The 14,865-nt window shown below is 41.1% G+C and overlaps 1 protein-coding gene across 1 annotated transcript in view; it reads right to left on the bottom strand.

Annotated features, from left to right (window-relative positions):
• The window catches only part of GUCY2F (guanylate cyclase 2F, retinal), an 86,836-nt gene that overhangs the window by 58,795 nt on the left and 13,176 nt on the right, over nt 1-14,865 (bottom strand). Inside the window, exons 3-4 of the mRNA XM_021678327.1 lie at nt 4,080-4,434; nt 2,609-2,693 (exon numbers count right to left, since the gene is read on the bottom strand). Of these exons, the coding sequence (XP_021534002.1) occupies nt 2,609-2,693; nt 4,080-4,434 (440 nt within the window). The remainder of the gene's footprint in view (nt 1-2,608; nt 2,694-4,079; nt 4,435-14,865) is intronic.

The raw sequence follows: 14,865 nt of genomic DNA, 5'->3' as shown, positions 1-14,865 counted from the left end.
TAGAGCACATGAATCTTTTGGCAAAGTAAAGCATTACTCCCTAACTTATCCGTTTCATATGTGTAGTGAATTGTCTTAAAGTAGGCACACCTGTGAAAATAACCACGCTACACACTCTAGTAGAAAGAGAATCAGACTCCCAATGCAGAGACCTGGGGTGTAGTGCAAATTCTGTCATTAATTAGCCAGATGACCTTAGATAAAAATTTAACCTCTTCACGCCCCCCATGGCCTCATCTGTCTAGCAGGATAATGGTTCCTGCGTTACCCGCTTTATAGAGTTGTTTTGGAAATCAAATGAGATAATATATGTGAAAGTGCTCTGAAAAGCATGAAGCACCATGAAAGTATAAGAGCTCATTATTATCATTATCATCATTAGTTTTACAAAGCACTGGAGAGCTTTATAGGAAGGCGAGGCAATCTGGTTCAGAGTCCGGAGAAAGGAGGAGTTCAAAGAATCCTTTGTTTTGGGGTGGTTGGGTTCTTTGCACATCTTTCTTTCTGGAAAAAAAAAAAAACTTAAACAATCAAAACACAGAGAAAAGGAAGGAACAGAGAGTCACTCTCCTGCAAGTAATCACCATCTATTACAGAAACTCATCAGACGCTCAGTTCTTCTGATTGCAGCCGTGGTGGGCAGAGAGAGGGAGGCAGGCAGCAAAGAGAGGGCATCTTTTGTGCTTTGTTAGCTGAAGAACCAAGGACCAAGTGACTCTGGGAAATGATGTGCCTCTCTCCCATCTCTGAGTTTTCAGTACCACTTGGAGTACCAATTGTCTCAAACTCATTTTCCTCTCCAATCATGTCCCTCTCCAGCCTTCTTGGCCCTTCAGCCCACAAACTCCAAACAACCCCCTCGTGATTTTACAGACTTTTTATCCTTGCCTTCCCAAGAATTGCAGATTGAGCTCACTCTAAGCTGAAAGAACCAGTCCGTTCCATGGGAAAGACCAGTGAGGCCAGTCATAGGGGGTGAGGTGGGAGGTTGACAAGTAACCTAAGCAGCTGAGTGACTCCATTTTCAACCTGGCCATGGGATGTTTTGGCATCAGGCAGCCAGAGACTATTACTCTTCAAATCTCCCTAGAGAGGGGAGCTTTCTGGTTGGATAACATTTATTTTCACTAAGCATCTAATGATGTTAACTCAATACTTTGGCCTTTGACAACAGCTAAACTCAATACATTAAATTTCTGTTCTGAGCAGGAGTATGTCACAGTCGCAGAAATTAAAAAAAAAAACCTCCTTTGAACTAATGTCTTTGTCAAGTGTGTTTTAGCAATTCACAAGCTACCCACCACTCTGTATGGCTTTATCAAGTTTCTAATATGAGGAGATTGAATAGTAGTGGTTTCTCAGAGTGATGCCAACATACTAAACGCTAAGAGTACCACCTGTTAGAGTTTCAAGCCAGGATTTCACGGACTTGTTAGAACATCAGAGCTGGAAGGGCTCTTAAAGATCACTTAATCCAATCCCTTCATTTTACAAATGAGAAAATTCTGGCAGAGAGAGGTTTAGTGTCTTGTCCAGATTTACACAGCTGCTTAATACACTCTGGACATTTTTTCTCAGAACTTGCCAAAGGAGCTCCATTCTATTCCCCACCAAGTTTGTGTCATATTTTTGTCAGGACCACTCTTACAAAGAGATAACAAAGGTGTGGTTAGCAGGATGGAAAAGGTAAAGTGGGAGGGTCGTGGTTGATTTCATTTTTTACTTTCCCCAAATCATCTTAATATGGGGAGGGTTCAACCGTTAAAATTCAAAGATTATGAGAAAAGAGCATCATATTAAGCCATCTTCAGCCATTTATCCCCGATCCAGAACTCATTCATCAGAGTAGTTGGTCACCTCTCATGGGATCTCAGGGAGAGGGACAAAGACGTGATGATAATGATGATATTGGTGATTAGCTAGGATAGCTTTTGTTCAAGGAAGAAGGACAATGTGGATCTGGAGTATAATACCCATGGCAAAAAGTATGAGCGTCAAAGTGAGGATTCTGGGCTCCCAACAATCAGCAGGAGAATCCCATGTGCCTGGGAAGGAGGTGAGACCTTACTACTTGTTGAGCACCTACTCTGAGTCGGTATTATTATTCTAGGTGTTTTACTTACTTTAGTTTATTTAATAATCCCTGCTACAATCCTGTGAACTAGTACCATTATTCCCAACTCCTAGATTCTCACGAAAGTCTGACTAATTCTTGGACCTGGTTAAAATATCCCAATTCTATTTTCTACTAGTCCATACCATTTGGGGAAAGAGATGGGTAGTGGAGACTCTGCCAGTGGAAAAGGGAGCATAGATAGGGAGTACACAGGCCCTAAACTACTAGTTCTCTTATTTCACAATAATGTGGCAAGCCAAATCTACTCACAGGCAACCACACTGATAACACAGCTGAGGAAGTTATTCTTGGCATCATGAAAACACTTCACTCTAAATGGGGCCAGTAGGGACAGTAAACTGCTATGGAAAACAGAAAATCAGCGGGTCACGTAATGAGGAAATTGTACTGAAACATGACTTCCTGGAAATAAATATTCACAAGGCTATTACGGGCTTGTATTTTAATATCCAAAAAGAACAAAAAATGTACCTTATAAAGTAAGCAAATCCATTAATAGACAGCAGGGCTATAAGCAAAGCAAGGCAGACCATCACAGCAAAGGCAGGGTCAATGCCTGTAGAGAGCAAGAGGAAGAATGGCATTGTCAGAGAGAGGCTGTAAATAAAGGGCACCACGGAGTGGCTCCTCATGCTTTCTGGTGAGACTAAAATCAAGCCACATCTACCTAACTTAATTCCATTTTTCTACAGCACAGTATGTCTTGTTGACTTTATGGACACAGAAAGCAATTTCGCCATTCTGAGGCAAAACCACTCACCATTCTGACAATAACAAATCACATGAATTAAGGCTGACCCGGGTGTCGCTCTGGAGGAAAAAGTCCACGAATAGAAAACTTTGAGTACCTTAATTTAAGTTGGATGGCAATAGAGTTCTTGAGAATAAATATGTTATCTCACCTGTGAAGGGTAAGTATTATGTCACCTTCATAAAATAAAAGACCTTTAAATTCACTGGAGCCCACAGACCTTGTGAGTTATAGATGAGTAACACAGCACTTGTCTTTCAAGGGTGAGTCTGGTTTTGATAATTAGGGTTTCAGTGAGATGTAAATTAGCCTCTAGAAAACCTAAACATTTGGATGGATTACTAAGATTTCAGAAGGAAATATATGATGACGCTAACGTCAAGGTAGTTGGGTATGTCACACTCAAGCAAACTAGAAATTGAAGTCCATTTCAAATAGATGCATGTGGTTTTAGAAGGGTGTGGTGTACACTCACATAGGAATAATATGGATCCTCCCAAAGTTCCCCTCTGGCTCTCAGAGATATGATGGAGTTTCCACTCTTCCTCAAGCTAGAGGAGTTCCATCAGTCAGTCAAACTGCAAGTATATTTTGGATGCCGACTGTGTTGGTTGGGGGGTGGCGCATAAGAACTATTAGCTATGGTCCCTGCCCTCAAGGAGCAGTATGTTTGGGAGGGGGGGACACAATCAATACACAAGAAACAACTGAAAAGCAATTTTGTGCTAAGCTGTGAGGTACAGACTTTTAGTTCAATGGGAGTTCAGAGAAGAGAAGGTATAGAAATGGTATCTCTGTGGGTGGACCTGACTGACAGGATTTGGATACATCAAGGGAAGGACAGGTGATCTTTCTAGCAGGGGAAATGATCACAGGTCATAGTCGACAACAGACCAAGGAGAAGACTCATGGCTTCCTCTTCTTAGAGTAAACCTCCTTGGGAGTGGGATCATTTTGAAAATGAGTGGGGTTGGCTTTTAAATTGTAGATGATTATCCAAGGCTGCAAAGTACCTCTCATTGTCCTCATTATTTTAATCTAACCACCTGGAATGCCAAGATGTTTATCTCCCCTGAATGCAAATGACTGATTCTATGAGTGTTCCAATGTTAAAATACACCTTCCCTTAAAGAGGTTCCCTTATAACCCACACTGAGCCAAACTGACTACCAGTGATTTTCCATTCCTTACCTCCTCGACAGATCTTCCCTTCTGCAAACCAGCATTTTGCATCTGCTCGAGGGGGCCTGCCACCAGGGAAGTGAATGGGGGTCCCTCGGAATTGCAGCAGCTCCATTTCCATGTCCACAGTGTAAGTACTATAGAGTTCCCATTCTTTCCAGTTGGTGTCCAGGATTACATATTCTGCGATTCCATTTCCATTTGAATCTGTCCTTATCAACTGGTTGAATCCATAGAACTGCATGTTTCTGGAATGCTGAACCAGGCTGGCAGCACTAGCCCGTCCATTTTCTTTCATAGCATTATTCATGGCTTGTGCGATAAAGTAAATTGAATTGTAGATGGTTCCAAACAACGGTGAAACCTATTTTTAAAAATTACAATTATCTTGAGCCCTGGTCACCCTAGAGCAATCTCAGAGTGTATTCCAAGCCTGTGTTCATTAGTATGGGCTGCACGTCTGAGTGGAGGAGAGCTATGAAGACCCAGAGGGAAAAAACAATTGTTTCTGAAGACTTGCTTGGTTTCTCCCCTGAATTTTTCTGTTTTTCTCCCCCAGGCCTTCACATCTTTAAATATATCAAATATGACAATTTTATGAGCAAACCAGTCATACACAATATATTTTTATGCTCCTAAACTAAGAAAGTGATTTAGAGTTATAAAGGGCACTAAAAAAACAAGTATGGAATAGACAAGAGGCATCCAATAGAAATTTACCAGGTTAATGACCAGTACATTATGCATGATAAAATCATTTTGCTGGCACTACTAGAATGGCAGGTGAGTGTGGTGAGGCTGTAAATAATGTGTCTCCACAGTCCCTGTCTGTGTCCTGTCTTAGTCCAAAATGGCTCTTCTCCTAGACACGTGCTCCCTGGAGAAAGTGAACGCTAGAATACAGTTGAAACACACAACCCCACACATACACATGCAAACATACATACTGACACATAACACCCCCCAAAGACAGAGCCAAATGTTGTAATGTATGGAGAATGTGGGTTTTAACCAAGAAACCCTATATCCTGTTGGTGTCCAAAGCGGCAAAGCTTTGGTGAGAAACCACTGTAAAGCAGTAAGGCTTCTATGGTGGACAGCATAACTCTGCCTGCTATATAAATATAGTAAAAGCAACAGCATTTGGTGTACTATGCCTGATGCACTGCTTATTAACCTAGTAAATTTGGTTTTGGAACAAACTTGTATCTATTCCAAAAAGGTAGGGAGGAAGAGGGAACGATCCCTCCCTAGCCCCCCCACCACCCATGGGCCATGGCTTCATGGTTTTCCATAACATTTCACCTCTAGGATGGAGTTCAAGAAAGCTATGGTCATGCCATTTTACTGAGCTTCAGAGAAAGCTGATACTTGCTACTTTGGTTTCACCAGGTCTAGAAAGCTATCCTCCTCCTTCATCTGAATAAAAGGGTTTAAAATTGAGTGAATCATTTTCGTGTTGGAAAGACAAGTCAAGATGCAGAGAGGTTTGGTAGCAGCTAGCAAGATACTGCCATGCCCTGTCTACAGAACAGTGGGTTGTCAATTACCCAAGGAGTGTCAAAAATACCAAGGCCAAACCCAATGCAGACCAACAAAATGAGATACTTTAGGTTTGGGACCTAGTAATCAGTATTTCTAAAAGCACCCCAGGTATTCTAATACACATACGGGGTTTAAAACAGTACAGAAGAAGAAGACACACTGGCCTGTGGTCTCTTCCTAAAGCCAGAATGTTAGGCAAGTCACTTAATCCCCTCTCCCTGGGCTTCAGTTTCTTCCTCTCTAAAATGTCTAGAACCATGAATGTCTAAACTTGGAGATCATCTGGCCTGGCTCTCTGTCTCTTTAGACAGGAAAGGGAGGAACAAAGTAGTTCAGCGATTTGTCAAGGTCACTTACCTGGGCATAAAATCCAGACTAGAAGCCAGGTTTTCTGTTCCTAGTTTAGCATTTCTGTTTGAAATAGGCATTATCTGTGGTCTTGTTTAAGCGTGAACTCCTATGAAATTTCCCAACACTTGGTCTAGTACAGGGACCAAATTTAGCTTGCAGACATTTCCGTTTGGACTGTATATGGGTTTTTTTTCCCCTTCATCTCTCTGATCTTTTAACATGAGAGTGTTGAACAGCTCAGTCCTTGGTCTTCTTCTCCAGCAACACTTAACTCCGTTGGGGATCTCTCCTGGTCTCATGGCTTTAAATACCACATCTATGCCATAAAGCTCAGATTTATACTTTCAGCTCAGACCTGTTTCCTAAATTCCAGACTCATAAGTCAACTGCCTACTCTGATATCTCTACATGGATGTTAGATTTCAATGTACCCAAAATCGAGCTCCTGATTTTCACCTCAAATCTTCCTGCTTCATCTATAATGAGTCTTCCCCATTTTTGTTAAGAGCAACTCCATTCTTCCAACGGTTCAGGCCAAAAACCTCGCCCCAGATAACAGAGCTAACTAAGATCAGGGCAGAAATCAACACTTCAGTTCCTTGAGTATTTATCCAATGATCTCTCTCCACTGCCCCACCTTAACACTCACTATACAAAGAGGCATGGCGAACGGATGGCATGTGCATCCTCAGTTCCCTAGCACACACTGAGGTGCCTTAAGGGGCTTTCACTAACTCTCCCTTTTGACTTTCTCAGATGCTCCATTTAATCGTCTTCAGGATTTCTGCGAGAGCCTGCCTGTTTTCTGGGGCTTTGGTAGGTTATGACAATAAGTTAAGGCTGGAAGGTGGAGTTTAAAATCAATACTAGTAAAACAAATGAGTTAAAAAAAAAAAAAAAACCACAGGGCAGCAAGCCCCTGAAAGCAGAGAATATGCTAGTGTTCTGTTTTGAAAGGCACAGAGCCTTCTGGGAAAGAGATTGTATCTACCTACAGCCAAGAGCAAAGATTGAAACTATTAAAAAACAACACCCTCACCTCTGAGTTGACCCATCTCACAGGGTTTTCAGCTGGCCAGGCTATGCTGCCCTTTATGTTCTTGGAGTGACCCCCGTTAGAGCTGACTGACAGCAACTCTCCAAGATGACTGAAACCCTGAAGCCTGAAGCCTGTTTTTCAGGATTCTCCAGCCTCCACCACATAGCACACGCACACACACACACACACTACACGTGTGCATGTGCACAAATGCATGCGCACGCGCGCACACACACACACACACAGAGCCACAAAAATATGGTAGAGGGACCTGAAGCTAAAGGAAAGAGCATAGCTGTACAATAGCGTTCGGGGTTGTAAAAGAACTGTCACAACGGCCCACGCTCACTGTGAGGGCTTGGATTTGTGTTCCAGCTGGTTTGTGTTGCTGTTTCACCCACTGGGCCCTTCCGTGCCCTTCAGCAGTAGAAATTGCCCCTTTCCATAAGTCAAAGGCACACTCTGTGAGTATTGGCCATAAAAGGCCTCCAGCTGCAGCTGCTGCAAATAATGAGAGAGAGAAGAGGTAGAAGGTGGGGTGAGGGAAGAAAGGGCCCTCTCCATAACCTCTGTCCCGGCTTCTGACTACAGCTCCAGAGAAGCATGATGGGATTGGCAGGAGTTTCTGTCAGGCGGATGACCTTGTTGACATCACAGCCCAGAATGGTGAACCGACTCATGACTCAATCTATTAGTTTTGCCTGCGGCATAGACCTGAACCTGATTGAATGAATTATGAATAAATGAATGACAATTGATCGTTCGTTATTCAGCAAATTTAGCTAGCTCTACCTTAGGCTTCTTGGAGCTTGGTATCCAAGAAAACAAGGTCTGGGTCAGGAGCAGTGATTTTCGAATTTGTTAAATTTAATGGTTCATGCTGTTGTTAAGTTGACTGTCATCAGTTGAGATTTACTGTGCTTGCAAGACACAAACCTGGCTTCCAAAGCATTTTGTCCTTAGAAGCATACGTTGAAACATACCTGGGTCAGAAAGCATCATTTGAAGGACAAAATGGCAACATCACTTTTGAACAAAAAGCCAGGCACATGCAGAGATCATGAAACCAGACGGTAATCAAGTTCCTGTTATTCAAGGTGGTACCTCCAATAATGCATGGTCTCAACACTTGGACTTAGCCAAGAGATGGCTAAAACCCAAACTATTTGATATGATCCTCATGAACACAATACCTTTATTTTTTATAGAATGATCCCTCTATTTTTTTTTTATAGAAGATGTACAAAGCCAACTATAGCCACCGTAAGCTGCAGGCAACCTTTCCTGACAAGTTTCTGGTGGCCCCATCCTGGAATGCTTCAGCCCTAACCACATCCCCTGAAGCCCGCTAGCCCCCTGCCAGGCACCTATATTTAAGGTAATAGAAAGCAATGGGTGCCAGGAGCTTTAGGTCCGTCCCCCCCCCGCCCGGCTTGCTGAGAAATCCAGAGGATTTCCTTTGCTTAGGCAAATAAGGCCACATTTGGAAGAATTATCCCAAATGTGTGTTCCAGCAATATGCATTTGTAGCCAATAGCATTTTCCTGAAAACAAGCATTGGGAAGACAGCAAAAGTAAAAGATGCGGGCACTAAACCCTTATTTCAGAAGTCAAAATTTAAAGGTACAAAGTGATAATCCTTGCTCAATCATCCTGAGACTAAATTAGGAATTTTTTCACTGGCTTCCCACCCCCCAATCTCTCCATTCTGATTTATTGTTCTCTCTTTTTTTAAAGATTTTATTTACTTATTTGAGACAAACAGAGAGAGAGAGAGTATGAGCAGGGGAGAGAGGCAGAGGGAGAGGGAGAAGTAGACTCCCCGCCGAGCAGGGAGCCCAATGCAGGGCTCCATCCCAGGACCCCGAGATCATGACCTGAGCCAAAGGCAGACACCCAACTGACTGAGCCACCCAGGTGCCCCTGATTTATTGTTCTCATTTCATGGGTCCTCATAAAGCCCTAGCACCTCCTAGGTTAGAGGAAAACAATCTGAAAAACGCATTCAAATCAAAGTGTTAGTTACTTAGTAATATTACTTTGGATAAAGCACTGGACATGGACACGGTGTAATTTTTTTTTAAGGCTCATGTGTGGTTAAATGGTCAGGTTCTGGTAGCGGATTAGTGTTGGAATCCCAGCTCTGCCACTTGCCAGCAGCTGTATGACCTTGGAAAAGTTACCATGAGCCTCAGTTTCATCATCCATAAAGTAGAGATAATAATACCTAATTTGTAGGCTTGATCTACAGATCTGATGAGACCATTTATATTAATTACCTGGCACAGAGTAAGCACTGAATACATGAGAGCTGCCATTATTTGCACTTCAGAAGAGGAGCACAGAACTCTAGTAATATCATCCTGGAAAGCATAGTGGTCAAGTACCTTATCCCAGTCTTGAATTTGTGACCAAAAAATAAAAATCTCAATTTTATTTTATTTTATTTTAAGATTTCTTATTTGTAAGTAATCTCTACACCCAGCATGGGGCCCGAACTCATAACCCAGAGATCAAGAATTGCACACTCCACCAACTGAGGCAGCCAGGTGCCCCTAAAAGTCCTAATTTTAGACCTAGTGTTCTTAGCACCCTGAAATGGTAAAACTGTTCCCCTTCATTGGGGGAGAGACCTTATTTCTATTTCGTTCTCCATGATATCACCTGCAGAGTGCTTGGAACATAGTAATAATAAAAAGAACAACAACATTAATAACACTAATAATAAACATTTATTGAGGGGTTATTAGGTGCCAGGCAAGCTCTTTATGTGTATTAACTCATTTAATCCTCACAACAACTCTATGAGGTAGGTACTATTATTACTCCCAACTTAAAATAATTAAAAGATGGGGCGCCTGGGTGGCTCAGTCGTTAAGCGTCTGCCTTCGGCTCAGGTCATGATCCCAGGGTCCTGGGATCGAGCCCCGCATCGGGCTCCCTGCTCTGCGGGAAGCCTGCTTCTCCCTCCTCCACTCCCCCTGCTTGTGTTCCCTCTCTTGCTGTGTCTGTCTCTGTCAAGCAAATAAATAAAATATTAAAAAAAAAAAAATAATTAAAAGATGGAGAGAGCTTAAGTAAATGTACAGTACTCTGCCTTCAAAGCCGATGCTCTTAACCACCATGTTATACCTGAGCTTAATAAATACTTGCTAAGTCAATTAGCTGACTGTGATAGATCCACCAATGACTTTTTTTGTAACTTCTTTTTTCTTTCATGACTTCCTGATTGAGGCTAGTGAGATCAAGATTTTCTTCCTCACTCTCTTCCTCCTCTCAAATATCACTCCCAAACAAGGAGAACAAGGAACAGAAACACCAACCCTCCATATCTGTCAGTAATAGGGGATATCTGTAACTCTGACCCACTGAATATGAAGATGGAAAGTGATAACTGATTTAGCAGAGTGGGGGGCAATTAAACCTAAGTACCCGAAGAGGGGAATGTTGGTAAGCAACAAGCAGATTTCCCCCTTGAGAATCCCAGAAAGGCTTAGGAATTAGAGGCACCAAGTACTATAGAAGTGGTAGTGAGGCAGAACTTTAAAGGAGGGAAAGCCCTTTGAACGTCCCTGCAAGGAATGATTAGACATCTGCCATCCGCACCTCTATTGAGGAGAGCCAGACCCTGCTGGAAACAGGTTAAATCGATTCAGAGCAGCTCTGGAGCTGGGACACTCAATCCAAAGGAAGGTAAAATTTAGGTGGGCCACAAAAAGAGTGATGACGTTAAAGTTTTTATACTTAATAATGAGAGTCCCAGGCTCCTTCCCCCAACATGACTCCTAGAATAGTGACAACCAGGCTTATGACTCCCAAGAAGACGGGAGTATTCTTCCTGGAGAAAGTGTAGCCCAAGAGGCAAGATCTACAGATATTGACAGAAAAACTCCAGCTGGCTAGCCAATTACCCTATGCTGAAGCCCACTGGTCAACAAACACACAATGTACATACACCTTCAAATCTGTCTCTTAGAGCTTCATTCTTAAATATGGACAACCAGGATCACCAGAGAGTTAAAGAAAGCTTCCAACATGAAATAGAAAGACCAAAACAAAGAAGCATGAAAAATTAGAAATGGAGAAAAACACAGACAGCAGAAAAAAACTTCAAAGAAAATACAGTGACTATTTTCTGAGAAATAATAGAAAATACCATATTTACAAAACAAAAGCAGGATGCCATTAAAATAGAATAATCAAACAACAAGAACCAACTCTTGGAAATTAACAATATGATAGGAAAAAAATTTTAAAAATTAGTAAAAGAGAAGGCAAAACTGAGAAGCTCTTTTAGGAAGAGTAACATAGCAAAAATATGGATGATACAAGAGAAATAATTAGACAATTAAAAAAATCAACCCAGACAATCTTATAAACAACAAATAGTATTTCCAGAGAGAACAAAGACAATGTCGTTGAGGAAATTATCAAATAAATAATATACAAACATTTCCCAGGTGGACTGAGATTGAAAGGCCCCACAGTAGATACTGCATAATATATGTCAAAGACCCAGACATCATCATGAAATTTCCTAACATCAAGAATAAAGAAATAATCTTAAAAGCTTCTGGGGGAGATGGGGAGGAGTAAAGAGTTTGCATCAAAGACTCAGGAATAACAATGGCTTTGGAGTTGTCAGTGCCAACAATGGAAATAAGAAGACAGTGTGCCATGTCTTCAAAGTGCTAAGGGAAAACGATTAGATTTGATCTGATTTGATTGATTTTAAGTAATCTCTACACCCAATGTGGGGCTCGAACTCACAACCCCGAGATCAAGAGTCACATACTCCTCCGACAGCCAGCCAGGCGCTCTAGAGAAAATGACTTTTTAACCTAGATTTATATACTCAAACTATCAATCAATAGTGAAGATAGACTAATGACCTTCAGACATGCAAAATTTCAAAAATTTACCTTCTGTGTACATTTCTCACTAGAGAATGTGCTCCACCAAAACAAGAGTAAACTGGGGGAAAAAATGGGAGTCACAAGATTCATGAATAGTGGATTCAGCACAGAAAAAAAAAGAGAAAGGGACCTTCCAGGGTGATAAAAAGGGAGATCTTAGCACAACAGTTGTGCAGAAGCTTTAGAGAGCAATAAGTTTAGATTGGAACAGGAGGACAGAGAGCCTCAGGAAAAACAAATGAAATTGATAAGGGGTTTTTGCCATGTATAAAATTGTTCTGTGAGAATTCTACAGCTTTATCAGACAATGTGGAAAGACTTCGAAATTCAAATTAAGGTAAACAAATTTAAAAATAAAGCAATTATCAACCCCAGTAAAAATCAAAAGTTACATGCAGAATGAATTGTTACCATAGTATACCACATGGATCAGCAATCAATGATATTTAGATAGGTATAATATTAAAAATACCAAATATGAATTTAACAAAAAATTGCGGTGTACCTATATTGAAGGTCTGAAGGCGCATAAGGAAGTATATAAGAGCTAAAAATACTCAAGTCTAAGAGAAAGTCAACAAATAATGTCTAAATTTGATTAATCAAGGGGTGCCTGGTGGCTCAGTCCATTAAGCATCCAACTCTTGGTTTCGGCTCAGGCCCCAATCTCAGACTCATGAGATCAAGCCCTGCATCAGGCTCGGTGCTCAGCACAGAGTCTGCTTAAGATTCTCTCTCTCTCTCTCCCTCTGCCCCTCTCCCATGCTCTTACCCTCTCTTTCTCTCTCTCTCAAAATAAATAATCTTAAAAAAAAAAATTCTCTCTGCTTCTCCTTCTGTCCCTCCCCACTCACTCCCTCTCTCTCAATATTTAATAAATAAGTTGATTAATCAAGAGATACCAAAAGAGAGAGAGAGAGACCAGTGGCAGTATGGTATTTACAAACCCAGAGGTAAATACCAGAATAAAGAGCTAAAAGACAAGAAAGTGGTTGCTTCTGATAAAAGGTGTGGGGGCGGGGGGAGGCCTAGGAACTGCTTTGTTGTTGACACAAACTTTTTAGCATTTCTTAACCTTTAAAACTATGTGCACATATTACTTTGACAGTCTTTGGTTTTACTTTTTAAAGAAGTAAGGGCATAAATTAAAAGAGATTGCAAACCACTGCTATCTATAGAAATTTCAATTCCACTGGAAGTTATTGGGCAAGAGAGAAATATGGCCATGTTTTTCATACATTTGTTTATTCATTTACTATCTCTCTCACTGGAATTTACACCCTATAAGATCAGGAAGAAGAGATGTGCTAGTAAGTGTTTAACTCTATGAGAAGGAAAATAACTCTTACTTGTATCATTTACCAATTTCTGTGGTGTAAATACTCCCGATGGCTGGTTTCTAGCTACCAATACAATGTCACTAAACACAGAACTGGGAAAAGGTACACACCATCAGCTTTTGTAAACCGGCTCCAACAAACCACTGACAAAAATCTTGTCTTGTTTACTGTTCTATCTGGAGTTCAACATAATGCATGGCACATGGCAGGTGCTCAGCAAATAATTGTTGATCTCTTGACTGAACAGGGCAAAAACAACAGGAGCCCAGGGACAAGCAAACAATGCACTACATCATTTGATCTAAGAAAATACCATTTGGAATTCTGAAAGCAAAATAATCTTGAAAGCTGAAACTATTGAGAGATTTTTTTGCCAGGAATCAGAAAACTTCAAGACTAGGGGGCTGAAATCAGATTGTAACTTAGATGGTAAGTATGAGGTCATTCTGGCCCCATGGAAGAAAAAGTGGAAAGGAAGGTAGCTGTAAGCCAAACATTCTGCTAGTTACCTTACACGTGTGATTTGTTTAAATCTTTGCAATAATCCCAGAAGATGTAGATCACTAACTCATTTTACAGATGGAAAAACTGAGACTCAAAAAAGTGTAAGTAGGGCCCCTGGGTGGCTCAGTTGGTTAAGCGACTGCCTTCGGCTCAGGTCATGATCCTGGAGTCCCGGGATCGAGTCCCGCATCGGGCTCCCTGCTCGGCGGGGAGTCTGCTTCTCCCTCTGACCCTCCTCCCTCTCATGCTCTCTGTCTCTCATTCTCTCTGTCTCAAATAAATAAATAAAATCTTTAAAAAAAAAAAAGTGTAAGTAATGTGCCCAAGGACACACAGCTAGTAAGAGTGGAACCCCGGGATTTCAACCCAAGTGTGGCTAACTCTTTATCATATGCTCTTTCTGCTATACCAGCTGCCTTCAAAAATTTAGCAAACTAATTTTTAGGTAAAAGGGGGTTTTGTTTATCAGAAATCTGAAGATAACTGTCTCATCCTTCTCTCAATCTTTGGTTATGAGGGTATACCTTAGGCACCTGCAAAGTGGGGGTGGAAATGCATCCAAATAAGCTGTTTTATAAGATCTAGATTCTTTGTTTTAGCTCTATTTTCTTGTCTAAAGCAGAGTGCAGGCTGCCTAGCAACCAAGATAAAGGTGTCTTTTTTTTTCCTTGCCTTAATTACCTTATGTTTTCCACAAGCACAAAGAGATTGGATCAAATATTAAGAGTAGAAGATCTGAGTTTTTTGTATCAAAATATCTGTTCATATGTATGTATGATTTACAATACAGAAACACACACATCTTTCTCCTTCCCTCAATTTCGTGATTAAAGTAAAAAGACTTAGTCTGTATCGATGTGGTGCCATATCATTGGCTAAAAAGTACAAAAATTCACCATCTCTTTGCTTGCCTATAAATATACCAAACAACTGGTTTGAGCAACAATTCTTAGCAGTTTGAGGGATTCTTGCAATTCTTGACCAAACTGACCATTTGTTTTTAAACATGTGTGTGTCTCCTAAAAGAAAGATTTATTATAAACATCTCAGTAGCAATCAAGTTCAAAATCTGCCCTGTTAATATCTCTGCTAGTCACTTT

The sequence above is a fragment of the Neomonachus schauinslandi genome, chromosome X (genome assembly GCF_002201575.2).
Source record: "Neomonachus schauinslandi chromosome X, ASM220157v2, whole genome shotgun sequence".
In the NCBI taxonomy this organism is placed as follows: domain Eukaryota; kingdom Metazoa; phylum Chordata; class Mammalia; order Carnivora; family Phocidae; genus Neomonachus; species Neomonachus schauinslandi.
The sequence above is the reverse complement of the archived record's forward strand: the minus strand, read 5'-3'. Positions and strand labels throughout refer to the sequence as shown.